Below are 20,768 nucleotides of genomic sequence, written 5' to 3'. Positions count from 1 at the left end.
GATTAGATACCCTGTGACTGGGTAAACGGCCCTTTTCAGAATGAGGCTGGGACCTACAGGTCCGATGCCAGAGATTTTGCTGTGGGGGGAAACGGGAGTACCCCGAGAAAACCCACTTTCACTCAATCTGAGGAATCAGAATAGCTGAATAACAATGTCATGTAGAATATAAAGCAGTGAAGACGTTGGTCAACATTTTACTGACCCTTACTCGCAATGAGTATAGCACAGATAGCCCACTGTGTCGATTTGTATTTTACAAGCAAATAAATTTAAACCGTTTACATGTAATCTCACTAAACCGTTTTTGGTGACTTAAATTACCGCGTTGTTTATCTTGCGTTCCGAAGATACTGAACTGTTCAAGTCTGTTTATCTTACTTTCATACATTAAATGATACCAGGTTTATAGCCATTAGCCATCAGAATGCTCAGATAAGATTGACTAGCTTCTAAATGTCAAATAGAGCGATCCAGAAACGATTTTACGCAAGAACATTTAATTAAAATATTTTGTTTCACGTGACGTAGGTTGGTCACGTGGACATTAGGCAGATTCCACTGTTATTCTTTCACTCCATTTACTTTTTTGATAAGTAAACAAACATCGCGACTTTCAAAATTAAACTGTTTCATTTTCATTGTTTTCTCTTTCTTGTTGTTCTAAAATTGTCCAAGTTCAGTATGGAGAAAACATAGCTACAACTATTGATTTACACTTGAAGGTTTACTGTTTGAATTTGACAAAAAAAAAAAAATCATTAACATATTACTTTAAATGGAAATTGGCAAGGTGTTATCAACTTAAGATTCATAATAAAAATAACAGTACGTTTTCTCAGTCTCTGTTTTCGTGGGGATTCTGCACATTGCCAGACTTGTGTTTTTACCAGTTTTATCTCAAGTAAACCCATTAAATATAAATTGTAATTATCTGTTGCAATAACCGTCAATTAAACAAAATGTGTTAGTGACTTCAAATGAAGAATAACACATTAAATATTTATATAAATCAATCCATAACATCTTATAACAAAATGTTCGAGTAAACAAATTATACACATAGTTTGAGAATTAAAATATGTAAGTAATCATAAATCTACTACTTACATAGACTTTAATAATAAATCTCATAAACTGTAATAATAAATGCCAACATTTGATACTAAAAGTCTAACAGGGCGATCTGTTTTATAAGTTTTATTCAAACTGTGTGTGTTTTTCTTATAGCAAAGCCACATCGGGCTATCTGCTGAGTCCACCGAGGGGAATCGCACCCCTGATTGCAGCATTGTAAATCCGTAGACTTACCACTGTACTAGCGAGGGGCTTTTTCAAACTCACTGTACATGTTTTCATTATGACACTTTAACATTCTTATGAACATTTTCTGATTAAATATGATTTTTTAACTGCAAGAGTTTTCTCTGAAATTTTATTTCCCTAATAAGTTTTGGATCCTTATTAAATTTGATTTTTTTTTTCAAAATAACAATTCTATGTTCGTGTTTTTCATTGGCCTTATATTTTTGACAAAGTAAACAGTTTAAAATTTGTTCCAAATATGTTGTTAAGAAGAGAAGACATAGTACTATTAACACGAATTACCATGAGGCTCAAAACCTCAACAGTAAAAGGAGGTAGTTATTTTCTCATACCTCAACAAAGGTTTAAACAAGGAGAATTTGATACCAAACTAAAATTGTTTACCTAAAAATTTCAAAACATAGCCTGAGGAAAACAAACCAGTAATATACTCCTTGTTCCATTCTTTTCTTTCTCATTCTCTCCTTTTAAAAATACAACAACAAGAGTGATCTTGTTCAAATGAGCGAGGTTTATTTAAGTTACCAAACTAGCCGGTTCAATAATGTGACATAAAATTTCATTACAACTTTTGACAATTAATTCTTAGTTAAATACATAAAACTCGACTTAGAAACATGGTTTCACGTAACAGTCAGCGAGTCTCCCACTGGGACAGTGGTAAGTCTGCGGATTTACGGTACTAATATCAGGGAGTCGGTTTCCCCTCGGTGGACAAAACAGATAACCCGATTTGGCTCTGCTGTTAGAAAAACACATGCATGCATTCAGTGATGCCCGGCATGGCCAGGTGGGTTAAGGTGTTCGACTGGTAATCCAAGGGTCGCGGGTTCGAATCCCCGTCGCCCTTTCAGCCGTGGGGCATTATAATGTAACAGTCAATCACATTATTCGTTGGTAAAACGGTAGCCTAAGAGTTGGCGGTGGGTGGTGATGACCAACTGCCTTCCCTCTAGCCTTACACTGCTAAATTAGGGACAGCTAGCGCAGATAGCCCTCCTGTAGCTTTGCGCGAAATTCAAAAACAAACAAACATAATGCAATCAACTTCAGATGTTCTTTATTTAACATGTAAATTGTACTTTATTTTTTACTTGCATTATGAATTTTCATTCGCCTTTTTAGCAGCTAAAACTCATTGTACCAATAATTTTAGAAGATTATTTTTTTTTTATCATTACAGTCTCTAATTTTCCTGGCGCAACAAATGAAGCTCTCGGGAACATATCGTACAGGTGGCGTGGCGTATCCGTAGGTGAACACTAACAGAGGGCGTTAAACAACTGCAGAGCTCTTGTTAGTTAGAGCAGGGTGAACAGAAAGCGGCTGTTCGCATGACGCGAGGGTAACGTACATTTTTCAGTGCTTGCAGCGTTTCAGAGTACGGATCTGACTAAAGCCATTCGTCTCTGAGCTTCGTTGTCAGTATGTGGCCAAGTCGGTGGAAAGAACTGCACATTCTATACCAGATGTGATGTTTAGTTGCAGCTTTGCATTGTGCTTACTTTTGCGTTTTCGAGCGTTCAAGGATCAAATGTAGTTCTCTATTTCGTTCTGGTGACGTCCTTACTTTGTTCCCGCTTCGGCAACTGTTTTTATGGCATCTGGCAACATTTCTCAAGCTGACCAGCTTCATTACAACTACAGTCAGAATCAGATAAAACCTTTTATTGTTCATGGAAATAAGCTGATGACTTCATAGCTGTTTGTTTTTTCCTAGAAAATGTGTTTATGTTCTAGCACAACCAAAGTTGGGCCTAAAGAAGTCTACGTAACGCATGAAGTCAGTTCAATCAGCCTACTGTCTACATTTTCCTACATATCTTATTGTTTCTATGCAGATGGGTTTTTTTAAATTTATGTAGTCATTGTGCACACTACTGATTAAACACAATATATTTTGATACTATTACATGTTAACCAAAAATTAATACTTGACTTATAATCAAACTAGAAGGAGAAAAAAAACAGTCGTTATACTATGTGTGTGTGTATTTTTTTACATAGCAAAGCCACATCGGGCTACCCGCTGAGTCCACCAAGGGGAATCGAACGAAACAGCATAGAGTAATACGTAACGTTTAAGCAGAAGCCATAAGTTCAATGTTTTTTATATATACACCAATCATAAATAGGAGTGATTTTGGTGATATTCGATTAGAAATATTGAAATCTCATTAATTTAATAGTTGCACGAAGCATTTCCGAAGGCACTGACAACGCGTAAAGCGAGTTACCTGCTAACACGAATCTTACTAAACTGTTCACGTGTGTTAAGGTTTCTAGCAAGAGATTAGTGGGGCGTGAAATGGATATTTGTTTAGACAACCTTCGATTTATGAAAAGCTACCAGCATGTTCCATCGATTTTGCTGCAAAAGCTGAGATTGTAGAAAAGTGGTGAATTATCTTCCAACAGTTAATCATAACAGCGAAAGGGATTGTTGGCGATTATGTAAACATGTAATTGTTCAGTTGAGACTGAGTGTCTGCTTTTAATTAGAGATAATGCTGTAGTGACGCGGTCACTGGACTTTCTTATGACGTTAATTACAGGACATTTTTCAATTTTACTTTAAAAAAGAATATCACTTATTTATTACTTCTTCTGCTCTATGTACTTTTACATCAACTATCATTCGAGCTACCGACCCACCTGGGAATGAAGAGACAAAACGTCAGAACTTTATCACTTATTGTGTGCACTTTCACTTACCTCTTGGTCGGGGCCGCCATCTTCGATGCGCTAGAGTCGGACAACGAAGACCAACAACGCGAAGCGCTCCTGCACGTGGAGAGTATATTACTGAAAAAATACAATGTTAGTAAGGAAGACTATAGAATATGGAGTACAGTTATGATTAAAAACGTTCCCCACAAGTCTGGAATTCAGTGGAAATTCGCTGGAGCATTTTACTTTGCAACAACTGTACTAACTACTATAGGTGAGCACCTTTGTTCTGTTTACTAGTCTGCTTGCTTTCCTTCTGTGCAGTGGTTATTACTAGTTCATTATACTAATCCGCTAGCTTTCCTTATATTCAGAGGCTACTAGTTCATTAAACTTATCTGCTTCCTTTCCTTCTGTGCAAAGGTTATTATATTACTAGTTCATGACACCAATCCGCTAGCTTTCCTTATGCTTAGAGGTTATTAGCTCATGAAACTTATCTGCTAGCTTTCCTTCTGTGTAGAGGCTACTAGTTCATGACACTAATCTGCTGGTTTTCCTTCTGTGTAGAAGCCACTACTTCATGGCACTAGATGGTACTTAGCTGTAGTATATAAACCATAAAACGAAAGAGTATATTTTGAGTTATCGAGTTTGTTATCCCGTAAAAACTTTACTTTAAACTATCATAAACAATAAATAAGAATTGAAGTCACTTCTTTTATTTGTTAGATTATTTCTTTATTTTTTGCATTGGATGCTGTAATAAGAGGTTTTTTTATCGTTATAAAGTCTATAACGTCAAGTCTCAATAAACGATATGCTTTTTAAAGTTAGAGTACTTTATTAAACAACCAGATTGTATTTTTAATCCAGTCATTATGTGTTTTTAACAAGAATCTGGTAATAATATAATTTCAATGATATAATATTTGCTACAATGTACTCCTTTTCGATAATAATAACTCCTTCTTTCCAGTTCCACAAATATGTTATATTATTCTCACGTAACAAATGTAAATGTTAAAGACTTTGTTGACTTCATATTAAAACAAATTACAAAGACAAACTTTTGAAAGCAAAAAAAGATAAAGATAAAAAAAGCTATTCATTTTGTTTGAATTTCGCGGATAGCTACACGAGAGCTATCTACACTAGCTGTCCCTAAGTTAGTAGTATAAGACAAGATGGAAGGCAGCTAGTCATCACCACCAACCGCCAACTCTTGAACTACTCTTTTACAAACGAATAGCAGGATTGAAAGTCACATTATAAAGCCTCCATCGTTGAAAGGGCGAGCGTGTTTGGTGTGACGGGGATTCAAACCCGCGATCCTCAGATTGCGAGTAGAGTGCCTTAACAATCTGGTCATGTCGTGCATAAAGCTAATAATTCGTACAGGTATAAAGTATTTCACTGAATAAAGCTAAAACAGCATCTAAAACATGATTCTCTCCAGACACATTTTTTTTCTACTGAGGATGTACAACAATATATACGTTGGAAAGTTTGGAAAAAATTAAAATAAAACGATGTTTTTCCTTTACTTATCATTAAAAAAGACATTACACATTCAGTTTGGCATTTTTCAAAGTAATTTGTTCCTTATCTTTATTAAGTACTGATTTTTAAGTAATGTTAGAGGATAGTATGTCATTTAAGAATTTACTTAAGAAGTCTTAACATGTTAATACCTGTGTAAAAAAGAAACAAATTAAAACTTACTTCTTTGCTCCTCAGTTCGTCCTCAGTGGCACAATGTCTGCGGAATTACAACGCTAAAAACTGGATTTCTATACCCGTAGGGGGCAAAGTGCAGACAGGTCATTGTGTAGCTTTGTGTTTAACTTCAAACAAACTTGACCTCTGTTCAACGAAGTTTGTTGATACGCTGTTTAATGTAATATTAAATGTTTTTTGTTATTGTTAAACTGTTGAATAAAATTTCAAAACTTTTCTGCCTATCACTTTCAAGTATCTCTAACTTTTAGCATCATGAGCCCCAAACCTCACCACTGAATTCGGCACTGATCACAAACTCTGAACATAATGTTCAAATATGAGTAGAAGCTTGCTGATCAACATATTAGGCTTGGTTAAATAAATAAATAAAAGCTATATATATACTTTTTATTCTAGAAAGTTAGTTTTAAGTTTTATTTAAAACCTTTTCAAATTACCAAACGTTCAGTTGTTGTATCCTCGGGTAAGACAGCTGTAAGTTTATGGACTTACAATTCGAAAGTCTGGGGTTAGGTTCCTCGCGGTAGTTTTATCCTAAGACAAACCATTATACTCTTTGAAGTGCAGTTAGCACAATATTAGATATAGTTTTAAGGTACTTGTTTGAAATTAAGCACAAAGCTACACAATGGGCTTATCTGTGCTCTGCCTACCACGGGTATCATACCATTGTGCCACTAGGTGGCTTTCAGGTACTTATAATCAAGTAAATGGTCAAAACTATTTTTCATAGAGAACACTCCTAGCTATAAGGATAAGCATGTATCTATCTTTCATGTAATAATTTTAACTAAGTAACTGAAATAATTTTTTTTCAGTTTCTCAGCAACAGAAGTGTAACAAAATCAGAATACCTTTAGCTGCTTCTGTCTTCAATAAACAAGAAGAAATTTTTAACAAACTTCGTATGTTACAAAAAAATTGTTTGAATATGTTTGCTAATGTTTCTAATAGTCAAAAGTAGGACACGTTCAAATATATCTTAAAGAAGAGATGTCAAACATATACACCATTATAGGATAAGTTACTGTAAAAGAAAACGAGTGAGAGGAAATGTTAAAGGATACTCGAAGAGAGACACTAATGATTTGACAGTTATAAAACATTTATGAAAAACCTTCTGAGCATCATGCAGCAATATACGGTGACAAAATAATCTCTAAAACACTTTTAATTTCGCCCACTTTAGCAGTGAATGAACTTCATAATTATACTGTTATAAAATATCCAACAGCTTCACTAACCAATGGATATTTATACAGCAACATATGCGCTTTTCCAGAACTTTGTCTCTCACTGTGTAATGTTTAGTTGTTATTAAATACATTGTTTGGCATCCACAGAATTCATTGAATCGCAATGGTTTATATTGTAGAACAGGGTTATTCCAATTTCTACCAGTGAAGGGCCCAACAATAACTAGTGGAAACACATATGAGTCCAATTTTTTAAACTCACAAATGGCAAAATATTTTCTTCTTCCAATTTGCTAAATATTGTTAATTTTAAAGGGTTTGTTTTTGTTTGTTTGTTTGTTTTTAATTTCACGCAAAGCAACACGAGAGCTATCTGCGCTAGCCGTCCCTAATTTAGCAGTGTAAAGCTAGAGGGAAGGCAGTTAGTCATCACAACCACTGCCAACTTTTAGGCTACCGTTTTACCAACGAATAATGTGATTGGCCGTTACACTATAATGCCCCACGGCTGAAAGAACGAGCATGTTTGGTGCGAAGGGGATTCGAACCTGCGACCCTCAGGTTACGAGTCGAGCGCCTTAACTACCTGGCCATGGCGGACAACTTTAAAAATATATATACGTTATTTGTGACGGTTCCAGATACAGCCTCAAAGTCGCCATTTCTATACAACTGTCGTTGAGGTTTAAGGATTCATTTACATATTCAGCGAGCTAATTTTATTTCAAATAATGCGGTGTGCGTACGGGCTAAATTGCTACGTTTGAGACCCCAAGAATTTAAGTATAGCTTTCCCTAACTTTGATGACCCGATCAGAAAAATAAAAGACATATAATCTGCTATATCCATCATCAAAAAGGCGTTGTTTGGCTTTGAGCCAAATCATGTTACTGACAACCACACTTATAACACATCCATAGCTGAAAGTGTGAAATGTGCTCACTACACAACTGAGTGAACTTTGGACCTTTCAGTAACCAGTCAAGCATTTAAAACACTAATCAGATTTTGAAATAGAAACCATGCTATTGTTCAACTTGTTATTTTTGTATTTTTACTTAATAAGCCTTTTAGACTTGTTTTAAAAGGCTTGTTATGTTTATATTTTTACTTAATAAGACTTTTAGACTTGTTTTAAAAGGCTTGTTATGTTTATATTTTTACTTAATAAGACTTTTAGACTTGTTTTAAAAGGCTTGTTATGTTTATATTTTTACTTAATAAGCCTTTTAGACTTGTTTTAAAAGGCTTGTTATGTTTATATTTTTACTTAATAAGACTTTTAGACTTGTTTTAAAAGGCTTGTTATGTTTATATTTTTACTTAATAAGACTTTTAGACTTGTTTTAAAAGGCTTGTTATGTTTATATTTTTACTTAATAAGCCTTTTAGACTTGTTTTAAAAGGCTTGTTATGTTTATATTTTTACTTAATAAGACTTTTAGACTTGTTTTAAAAGGCTTGTTATGTTTATATTTTTACTTAATAAGCCTTTTAAACTTGTTTTAAAAGGCTTGTTATGTTTATATTTTTACTTAATAAGCCTTTTAAACTTGTTTTAAAAGGCTTGTTATGTTTATATTTTTACTTAATAAGCCTTTTAAACTTGTTTTAAAAGGCTTGTTATGTTTATATTTTTACTTAATAAGACTTTTAGACTTGTTTTAAAAGGCTTATTAAGTAAAAATAAAAAAGTAACAAGTAAATTCAATGATGGGAAAGTTCATGGTGTGAAAAACTAATGTGCTGTGGAACATATAAATATATAAATACAAAAAAGCCATGGTCATGTGACTACTAGTTTACATACGTAAAAAGATCACAACATATTCTTATTTCCGATTTTCTAACCTTTCATCTCTTTCAGATTTTTGTTAATATTTGAACTTGTAGTCACATGACCATGGTTTTTATATATATATATATTTTATGCACTATGACACATGAAGTTTTACGTGTAATAGTTCTTGGGTCAAAAGTTTAAGGTACCGAACAATGAGGATACTCAAATACTGACATAAGACAGGGTGACTATAGAAGCTTTTTTTATGGTTAAGCTGTTAATCATAATTATAATTATTTATAACTAATTGCAATTTTTTTTTAATATTTTAGCAGTTCTTCTGGTAAAGTTATTACAAATCTGCTCATATAACAACAGGTCAATATATAATTAACTGACACAACATTTCCAGATTCAAATGTTACATGATACAACATCGAAATTACGAATAATCAGTTTTCTGCTACAAGTCCCAAGCAGGTACAGCGGTAAGTCTACGGATTTACAACACTAAAATCAGGGGGGTTCGATTGCCCTCGGTGGACTTAGCAGATAGCCCGATGTGGCCTTACTATAAGAAAACACACACACGTGCCGCTCTGATATTTATTTAATGTTCTAACATTTCACTTATCCGTACACAAAAAAAAAAAAAATACATTTTATTATTCTGACCGGAATCTGCCAAACAGTAAACATAACATAAGTTTGTAAGCGTTTATATAACTTACGTTATTAAATGTGATTGATTAATTAATTACGTATTTTAGTGTTGGTATTGTGTGTGTTTTCCGTATAACAAAGCCACACAGGGATATCTGCTCAGCCCACCGAAGGGAATCGAACCCCTGATTTTAGCGTTGTAAATCCGGAGACATACCGCTGTACTAGCGGAGGGCATAGTGTTGGTATTATAGTAGTAGTACAGAAACCACAAACGGAAAGGTATATTTTTAATTATCACGTTTCTTCCTCTTAAAACCTTTACCTAAACCTATGGAAGTTGACCTATCTTTTGATAAGTCATGTTGCTTTGGTTTTTATGTAAATGAGGAAAGTAATCGAGAACTGGTAGCAAAAGCCACCATGTTTGTTTTATTTTATTATTATCGCTGATTTTCCATACATTTTGATGAAAAACTACTGTAATCGAAGAAAACCATAAAAAACACTGCTTCTCAATCTAGCTTAGGGAAAGTATTTTAATTCTTCGTGATCATTAAAGAAAGAATCAGTTCCTATCAACTAAAGAAATAAACTGTACAGGTCTAGATTAACCATTTTAACTGAGGGATGGCTAGTAAAACCATGATTACATAAAAAAGGAAACTGAACACCGACTGTCTTTCTAAAATGGTAAACATTTCACAGGATTTCCAACTGTTCTTTATATACAGGCTCGTGCATGGCTCGTAGTTGTGGAAAATTACATAACTTTCAACGTTGGATGTTTTTTCAGGCACGGCATGGCCTGGTGGTTAAGGCACTCGATTCGTAATCTTAGGGTCGTATTCGAATCCACGTCGCACCAAACATGCTCACCCTTTCGGTCGTGGGGGTGTTATAATGTGACCGCCAATCCCACTATTCGTTGGTAAAAGAGTAGCCCAAGGGTTGGCGGTGGGTGGTGATGACTAGCTGCTTTTTCTCTAGCCTTATACTGCTAAATTAGGGACGGTTAGAGCAGATAGCCCTGCAATAGCTTTGCGCGAAATTAAAAAAAAAAATAAGGATGTTCTTTTATGCAAATTTGCAACAACTTAGTGGAGGATCCATATCACCTAAAAACCGTTTTGGACACTTATATTGATATACAATATTTTACGTTTTAAATACTGTTGTTCGATCTTTAAACCTGAAAATGTGTTATAACCTACATTCAGGTTTAACAATGCATTTCAGTCGAACTTGTGGGTAAGTATAACTTAAGTATTTAATTTTGGATTAATATCGCTTTCTTTTCTGGATATAATATTACTAAAGCAACTTTTGTGTAGAAACGTTTTAATTTATTGTTCAGTAATCTTCATACCACTTTAGTAGCTACAAATTATACGATTTATGATATATGTCAGAAATAATTATATATTTTTAACTTCTTTATATAAAAACTCATATTAGTTAATTATTTCATGTGCTCAATGAGCTATTTTTACCTGATTATTTCTTAAAAGGACCGATATCATGCTATTAAAATTGAAATATAGACTTATAAGGTTATTCTTTAGAAATACTTCATATTTAAATTTGCCATCTTTGCTGTGAATAAAGTTGATGATCTCGTTGAGGTTAAATTATGAATTTTATATTAATAAAATAGCTAAAAAACATTCTCTACGTGTGAAGCACCTTTAGAAATAACGTCCACATTTTTATAATATATTGCTCTTAAACAAAGAAGAGGAATCATCTAGCCGACGCTTGAAATGTTGACACAGGAACAAATAACACGGTGACGGACCCAATACAGATCCCATAATAACGCCATCTACTGGGTTAAATAATTAATTATAAAATTTATAATTAGGTTTATCGGGAGCAAAATTCACAGAATTTTGAAGCACTCAATTACTAAATCACACTTCATTACTTTAGTTTTAATATACAAGTTCTATGCCCTATTTAACGAAATATTAGTGCAGGAATAGTAGAAGAATAAACAACACAATTAAAATTAAGATCTTATTTTCTATAGAAAAACAAAATAATCTTTGATGGTATAATTATCACTAGTTAATGGTTCCGAAAACATGACTAAAAATAAGCATGTTCACGATTATATGTGTCAATACGAGACACAAACTGTCTTATAGAACAACTGTCCTTATGAACCATAGGAATTTCATATTATAATATGAGAACGAGTGTATCTACACTCAGTAACTATTTTCTTTTATTTTAAAATGTAATTTTGTTATCTATTTTCTCCAGTTTTAGTTGGATCTATTTTTAATTTGATAAATTTAGTTCTGCTATTTAATATTTTTATGACTTTATTAATATTAATTTGGTTATTATTAAAATTGTTTTAATATTGCAATTAACAGGCAACCAGAAATCAACAACGTAAATTGTGTCACCATGCTTAACCATAAGTTGAATTAAGATGTATATTTAAATCAGATAAACAGAGATCGCAATGTAAATTATTTCATAATCCTTACTCACAAGCTGACTTAAGATGTATATTTAATTTAGGTAAACAGAGATCAGCAACATAAGTTATCTCACAATCCTTACCCACAAGTTGAATTAAGATGACAACAATTTTTCTAGTTTGTAGATCGATTATCCGTATTTAAACCGTAAAATGTTGCATATTAATGTAAATGTTCTAAACGTTCTTTAGATTATATTTGATCCACTAGCAGGTGTTATAAATTCACACACAAAAACATGCAAAATTGTAGAATAGTTAAATAGTTCTACAGAAACACAGAAGGTCGGGGATTTGGATACAGTTAGAAGTTAGTATAACGGAAAAAATAGATGATATTACATATAGTTATATAGTAAAACAGAATAATAACTAAATTATGTTGTACAAGAAAAATATTAGATGGCAGAAACAGAATTAGACAGTACAATAGAAAGGTAGACAATAATAACAATGTTAGATACTACAATAAAATAATAAGGTGGCAGAAATAGAGCTAGAAAGTACAACAAGACGTTAGACGATACAAGAGAAAGGTAGACAATATAACAATGTTAGACGCTACAATAAAATAATAAAGTGGCAGAAATAGAGCTAGAAAGTACAACAAAACGTTAGACGATACAAGAGAAAGGTAGACAATATAACAATGTTAGACGCTACAATAAAATAATAAAGTGGCAGAAATAGAGCTAGATAGTACAACAAAACTTTAGACGATACAAGAGAAAGGTAGACAACATAACAATGTTAGATACTACAATAAAATAATAAAGTGGCAGAAACAGAGCTAGAAAGTACTACAGAACTACCGAAGAAAAGGAAGTTAGATAGCAGAATAAAGAGAGTTAGATAGTACAACAGAAATACAGAAGTTAGCTAACACAAGTTAGCAGAATAAAGGTTAGATAGTACAACAGAAAGACTGAACAACAGGTAGTTAGATAGTAGACAAGTGAATAAGGTATTTGAACAGAGAATTAGACAGGATAACGGGTGGTTAGATGGTACTAAAGAAAAGTAGGCAGCAGAAGAAAGACAGGTAGAACAATATAAAGTTAGACAGCAGGAGAGACAGAACAATCGAAATTTACATAAGACAAAAAAGTTAAGTGATACAACAGAAATTAAGATAGCATGAAAGAAAGTTGGATGGTAGAACAGATAGTTATATATCACAACAGAAAGTTAGATAACACAGAAGAAAGTTGGATATAGGAACAGAGGGTTAGATAGAACAAGTAACTGTCAGAACAACAAAAGTTAGATAGTTTTATATAGATTTATTTAGTAAAACAATGCTAAAAAGACAGAGAATTAAACAGCCGCTTAGATGCCCGGACAGAGTTTGGTGGTATAAGAGAAAGTTAAGTATTATTAAAGACTGTGTTGTACAACATAAACTTGGATGGTACTACAAATGATTAGATATTATAACGGAAAATTAGAAAGGGAAACATATTGTTAAGGTAGTAGAAATACAGTTAAATCATATAACAGGAAGTTAAACATGTGCGAAAGAAAGTTAAGATAACACAACAGAAAACTTGTGTCTAACTAGCATTCCTGTAGAGAACTAGTGGAAAATTTTAAATTTTAATGATAAGTAATAATTGCGTAGTTTTGTGTGAAATGATGAAACAAACATATGTATGTTTATGATGGATTGTTTTACAGCCTTGTGTTATTTTCTCTTATCAGAATTACATTCTTTAGTAATGGAGAAATAACGTGATATGACATACTTAACAAAGGCCAACATAAAACTCAATGTTCTCACTTTACCAGGGAGATAAACTGTGATCTGAACTTTAGCAATATGATAACCTGTAATCCAAGCAATGTGATGTCCCGTGGTCAAACTTTAATAGCGTGATAACCTGTGATCAGAACAATGTAATGACCTATGATATGAGCCTTTGAGGCTTTTCAACGGTACACTGTAAACGCAAAATGCAGGAGGTGTAATTTATTTGGGTTGTAAAGGAAACCTATATAAGTCTGTTTTTGTGAGTCACACAGAAGATACAAATGACATAAGGGTAGAAATTACACTGTCTGAACTGTGTTCTCTAACTTTAATACTTTAACGGCACATACACAAGTCCAATTCCACTAACTAAAAATTCCTTTTTGTTCTCAAGCTATCAGAAATATATAAAGCGACCGTTTTCACGTCTCTATGCTAACATATGATGCTTGAAATAAGGCGATTAGGGTTTAAAAGAGAGTTTATTTTTGTTTCTATTGATTTGTTTCTCTCTCTTTGGAATCGCTACTCTTTATAGTGAAGTAGTAAATTATGGTCATAGTTATCTCGTGCGGCTCTTACATTTGTCAATGTAGAAGGTCAGGCAAGAGGTCAGCAATGTGTTTCGATGTCAATGGAGAAAGATAACAGAAACGTTATTTACATACATATATACATTAAATGTATATGTATGTAAATAATGGTGGAATATATTTTAAATAAATTACCCTTTTTCTTATATTTCTGTATATCTGTATTTGTAAGTCTGTTTATCTACAATATCGATTTCTCTACACTCTCATCCATCAGTTCAGTAGCTATCTCTGTTTCGTCTTTATCCTTCAGTTTCTTAACCATATATCTCTATTTGTTTTTCATGAATTTATGTATATATATATATATATATATACATTCTTTTACCCGTCCCCTGGACAGAAGCTGTGTAAATTCATGGGTAATGAAAAGTTATCTAAGGATATAAAAAGTTGTTTCCCTTATATGTGATTGTAAAAAAAAAAAAACCCGCAAAAATGCCCATAAAACCCACAAAAGACCAAATATAAAAGTGAAAAGTTGTATGTATCTCCCCACTGACCCAATGAGCCTCCTTATCAAATTAGGTGAATTCCACCTAAATGGGCGAAGTACTGGTAATAAATGCAGAAGCGTCTATAAAAGCCCGCGAAACGTCAAATGCAAAACTGAAAATCTGTATGTACTTCCCCACGACGTTAATGAACCTCCATACCAATTTGGGTTCATTCATATCCTGCGAAGCAGTAACATGGACAAACAATAGACAGTGCTATTATATTTATATAGATTTTACTTTTTTCAAGTGCACAAACAAACGATGCCCTTTTGTAACTACTTTAATTTTTAATGGCTCGAACATTATGTATGTGTGTGTCTTCAACATATTTTAATTTTCTGTAAGAGCATAAAACTTTTTAACAGATATATTTTATTTTGGCCCAGCATGGCCAAGTGAGTTAAGGCGTTCGACTCATCATCCGAGGATCGCGGGTTCGAATTCCCGTCACATCAAACATGCTCGCTCTTTCAGCCGTGGGGGCATTATAAGTGACGGTCAATCCCACTATTCCTTAGTAAAAAAGTAGCCCAAAAGTTGGCGGTGGGTGGTGATGACTAGCTGCCTTCCCTCTGGTCTTACACTGCTAAATTAGGGACGGCTAGCGCAGATAGCCCTCGAGTAGCTTTGCGCGAAATTCAAAAAACAAAAAACAACAACAGTATTTTATTTTACAGATATGTAAAAACCAATTTTAAATTTTCATATTATCACACTTTACCTTACAGTAAGAATAAACAACATTTTTACTTCCCATATAGCCCGGTGACTCAGCATTAAGTTTGACGACTTAATAGGGTAAAATCCAGTATTCATCCTTGCAGAACATCTCATATATTAGCTTTGCGATAAAAAAAATAATCTCCTATCTGCTGTCAAACGTTATATAAATACGTTAAAGTAATACAGTGAAACCAGTCCTAGGCGGCAACTGCATAGGGCGGAAACCCACACAAGCTGGAAATATCAAAATTTTGCACTTTAATTAAAGGCCCTCTATACGGCGGAACTTGCGTAACGCGGACGGAAAACTATCTTTCACCTACCTTATCTATCAACAAGTAGGATTAAAACCTGAGTAAGGCGGAGAAAGTGTTTTTGACTAAACATTAATTTCTTATGTAATTAATAATTTCTATAAGTATTAATAAATCTTGTTTAATTAATAATTTGTTTAAATATTAATAAATTCTCGAACAGTTTGTTACAGTAAATATTGGTTAAATATATTCTGTTTGCTTTACTGCCGTCATTATTCCGGAGGTCGCTATTAGAGAGAACGATTGACTGTACTTTTGGTCACATTTGCTGATGGAAAACTATAGAAACTATGGGTAATAGGTAAAAGTGAAAATCCGCGCTGTTTCAAAAATTTAAGGAAGAATCAACTTCCTGCGGAATGAAAAGCGAATAATAAAGTGTGGATGACAAGTGCTATAACCGAGGAACTTTTGAACAAATTAAACAAAAGAATGGAACAAGAAAATAGAAATATTCTACTTTTCCTAGATAATGCAACTTGTCAACCAAAAGTTCAATTTTCAAATGTTTGTTTAGACCTTCTAGTCGTTCTATCTCCATGTACAACATCAGTTCTACAGCCACTAGATAATGGAATTATACAGTGTATAAAAATGAAATACAGAAAACTGATGCTTCAGCATATTATTGCAAACATGGACGACTGTTAGAGAGCATCAGAAATGATCATGAAAACTGACGTATTAGATGCAGTTGCATTTTTAAGTAATTCAGTCAAATGTGTAAAAGATGAATGTGTAATAAAGTGCTTTCGAAACTGTGGATTTATTTTTGATAATGGCAGAGATTGTGGAGAAGTTGTTGGTTATGACGATTCTAGTGAAATCCAAACTCTGATTGAGGAGATTGATGCAGATGATTTTGCAAACGCGGAAAGTTTTGTGAACGTTGACATGAATGTTTTAACAGAAACTGATGAAATTGATTTAAAATCTATAATATAATCGCAACATGGTAATAGTGTGAGAGATTCAGAAGATGAACAAAATGGGAAAGATAGTGGTTTGTTTTGAATTTCTCGCAAAGGTACACAAGGGCTATTTGCGCTAGCCGTCCCTAATTTTGCAATACAAGACTAAAGGGAAGGCAGCTAGTCATCACCACCCACCGCCAACTATTGGGCTACTCTTTTACCAAGGAATAGTGGGATTGACCGTCACATTATAACCCCCACGGCTGAAAGGGCGAGCATGTTTGGTGTTACGAGCATTCTAACCCGTGATCATCGGATTACGAGTCAAGTGCCTTAACCACCTGGCCATACTGGGCCGAAAAGGTAGTGAGAAAATAGAAATTCCTACTTCATCGCAAGTGTTAAGTTATATTAACACTATCAAATTGTATGCAAAAATGAAAGGGGAAAATGAATTTCATGAAAAGGCCGTAGAATTGGAGATCTATTTTAACTGCATGAGAAAGCTCATTAAAAAAAAACGAAACAGTTGAAACTGGACACTTTATTCAAATAAACTTGATTAAGATTTTGTGTACTTATATATATTTTGAATGTCTATTTTTGTTCTTATCCTAATAAATATAGGATAAACAGTATAATAACTTTATTCACAAACATCTTACTTCCCTTTAGTCAAGCAAGTATAACGTTCCGCTCAAAAATTATATATAATTAAGGAAATGCATGTTCACTGTCTTAGCCGGAAATTTTACTCGGTCCTGTGCGATTCCACCTTAGACAGGTTTTACTGTATAATTAAACTTCATAACTGTCAAGTTTATCTAGTAGATTTATTCAATAAGTCCTTCATGTTTAGTCCAATCTTATAAGGTATAACTTTTAACTTAGTTTCAAAACGTTTATTTTTCGGTATTTTTCTTTTATCTCCAAAAATTCACTCACGTGTGTACAAGCAAACTTCGTTTTATATAAGTAAAAATTAAACTGCACATGTATTTATATTTTTCTCTAATGAATCCGCGATTTTATATGTATAATATAATGAAGCTCTATACTGTTAATATTTCTAATCGTTAAAAACTTTGAAATATTTTCACAAAAAGTGAGTACGAGAAGATGAGATGAAATATTACAATTGGCTACATCTGAAAATATATTGTTTTTTGTTGCTGATTGCAATAGAGTGAAAGGGAATATTCCCTGTAAAAGTATAGTCTATAATATACATTTACCTTATCAATCAATCAATCACTGTCCTCCCTAATTCTGAGGGTTGACAACGATCATTCTTTATTCATCTTTATTCATAGTTATCTGACTCAGCTTTCTTAGTTCAAAGGTTTTGTATCAAATACATCATTTGATGTCATCGAGCCAGGTGAGTCTCTGTCAGCCACTCCTTTCTGCTGTTTTATTTTACCCAACAGAATCTTTCTTGTGATCTAATATGCCAAAATAACCACATCTTCCGTTTCTTATGTACACCCAGTAGCTGTATTTTCTTTTTATACAACAAAGTGTATAAAGTGTTTATACAAAGTGCTTCCAAATATCTCTTTGTTTCAGTAGATAAGGACTGTATTTCTCCTTTTTGGAATAGGACTGAACGTACGTAACTTTTTAGTACTTTTTTTTCAATCGTAGTTTCACATCTTTACTGATAAATTCTTTGAGACTTAAAAAATGTTATTTTTTAACATTTCTATCCTTTGCTTTAGTATCTCTTTTAACACTTACCACAAATATTGATATTCATCCTTAAATAAGTGAAGACCTCCATTTGTTCCATTTTTTCACCTTCTACTTTCATGCACATATTGGAAACTTGCTCATTTCGTGAACTATCAATATGTTAGTTTTATTAACATTTACTCGGAATTCATAATTTTTCCCTTCATCAGTTAACTTGTCAGACATGGATGCGTATCTTACGGATTAGATCAAGTATACAAATATTCCACCCCGGTGTATTAAAAACCTCTCAATAACAAAAACAATACTGAATAAGGGTTTCGATGTAAGTTTACCCCAAGGATTCCATGGTGTCTAGTTGCCCAACTAATGTCAAGTAAACATTGTTTGGATTCCTCAGGTTCACATCAACATGACACCTGTCACCACAGATACTGCTTCAGTTGACCATGACTCGTTACTTTTTTATCAGTAAATATCTCTCTCGTTAACCATTTTACATAATGTCAGAGAGAGTACACATCTTAGTTGAAGTGTTTCTTAATTACACATCCATTACTTAATTATCCAAAGATTTGAATTATTATTTCCTGACTCCAACAGATGTTTTTAGGATTCTGACATATGCTGTAGGAGTTCCATTAACTTCCCATGATTTACCCTATCAAAAGCTTTTTAATAGTATACGAAGCACACAAAACGTTTTGTGGACTTCTACGGCTCAATCACCTAACATCCTCTCTCTAGTGCCCTGATCTCTTCTATAACCGTTATGGTCTTCCGACAGCTCATTCTATTATAAAATACATTTAGAACATTTTCAAGGAGTGACTGGTCACTCTGATAGCCCTGTACTGGTCACACTTCATAATCTTAGGTTTCTGTCAATGTTCATCCTCCATAAACTGAGTTAGAGATTCCAGTCCCACATTTAATTCCTAAAGTGTCAATTATATTTACGTATTCTACTGGAATCTCATATATTCTGCAAGCTTTTGAATTTTTCATACTTTTAATGCTTCTGTAGCTTCAATTACCAGAACCTGTGGTCGTTGTTAACTGGTTCTAGTTAGGACTGATTTTTCCTTTCCTGGCATCGTTGTATAATTATCTCATATACTTCGTCCATTAGCATCGTCAATTTCAAGAGGTATTTGGCCGTCCTTACGTTTAATGGTTCCACTAGAAGACACGGTAGGTTTCCTGTTAAATGTGTATTATTCTGTGAATTTCACGCATGTTATGTGTTGTCTCAATATTTCTTCTTCAGCTACATATCTTCCCGTAGAAATGCCTGAATTCCTCTTTTTCTTTTTATAATTGTTTTATTTTGTTCAGCCTTTCATAGAATTTTGTAAATGATTCAGATTTTTTAACTTTCTTATCTTCACCATAACCTTCTCTTCTGCTTCCTGTAACATTTTTGAACTTATGATGAAACTTTGTAGAATGAACGGTAACTGCCTGTTGTGGAGAGACAAGTATAGAGGACGACGCTTCGAAAGTCTTCCGCCTTTCGTCTTCAGTTCATCTTTGAACTTAACCAACTGACCCTCAACATATTTTCTTTTGCAATTTTTTTGTTTAATAATATTTAAAACCGGGTTTAAGTATTTATTTTTTGTTTAATAATATTGAAAACCGGTTTTATGTATTTATTTTTTGTTTAATAATATTGAAAAGTACTCAGATTTGATCTTTTATGAGTTGTTCTAAATCTCATTTTGTTTTGTGTGAAACATCTTTGTTCAGCTTGTTCACTTGTAGTCTTAGTTATCAGATCACTAGGTTATGATCAGAGCCACAATCTTGTCCTGGATAAATTCTTTGTACTTTCGGAAATGTTGTTTATCTAGGATGTCAGCTATCTATTTTCTCAGAATTTTTTCACCATATGCCCGGCATGGTCAGGTGGGTTAAGGCGTTCGACTCGTACTCTGAGGGTCGCGGGTTCGAATCTCTGTCGCACCAAACATGCTCGCCCTTTTAGACTTGTAACTGAGCTACTGGGGTGTGCATAAGTAGTACGTCGTTGATACATGCCCAGGTGGTTAGGGCGCGCGGCTTGTAATCTGAAGGTCATTAAACTTGCTAGTTCTTTCAACCGTGAGGGCGTTATAATGTGACTGTGAATTCCACTATTCGTTGATAAAGGAGTAACTCAAGAGAGTTTGTGGTGGGTGATGGTAACTAACTGCCTTCCCTCTAGTCTTACTCTGCTTAGTTAGGGAGGCCTAGCGCAGATAGCCCTCGTCTAGCTTTGCGCGAAATTCGTAACAAACCTTTCTCATTTACAGCTTTCAGTCGTAACAGTCCCTGAATTAGCGAACTCAATCTCACTTCAATCTTTTCATTCCCAGATCATACTTCCAGTTCTGTATGGACTTTCACGTTCCTGTC

General features: G+C 33.7%; 1 protein-coding gene across 1 annotated transcript in view; it reads left to right on the top strand.

Annotated features, from left to right (window-relative positions):
- Positions 1 to 2,615: 2,615 nt before the first annotated feature.
- Positions 2,616 to 20,768, top strand: part of LOC143234117 (two pore potassium channel protein sup-9-like) — a 58,597-nt gene continuing 40,444 nt past the window's right edge. The window contains exon 1 of the mRNA XM_076471199.1: positions 2,616 to 4,270. Coding sequence (XP_076327314.1) covers positions 3,988 to 4,270 — 283 coding nt within the window. The 5' untranslated portion in view covers positions 2,616 to 3,987. The remainder of the gene's footprint in view (positions 4,271 to 20,768) is intronic.

Source organism: Tachypleus tridentatus, chromosome 12 (assembly GCF_004210375.1).
Source record: "Tachypleus tridentatus isolate NWPU-2018 chromosome 12, ASM421037v1, whole genome shotgun sequence".
NCBI lineage: Eukaryota > Metazoa > Arthropoda > Merostomata > Xiphosura > Limulidae > Tachypleus > Tachypleus tridentatus.
This window is presented reverse-complemented; position numbering and strand designations above follow the sequence as displayed.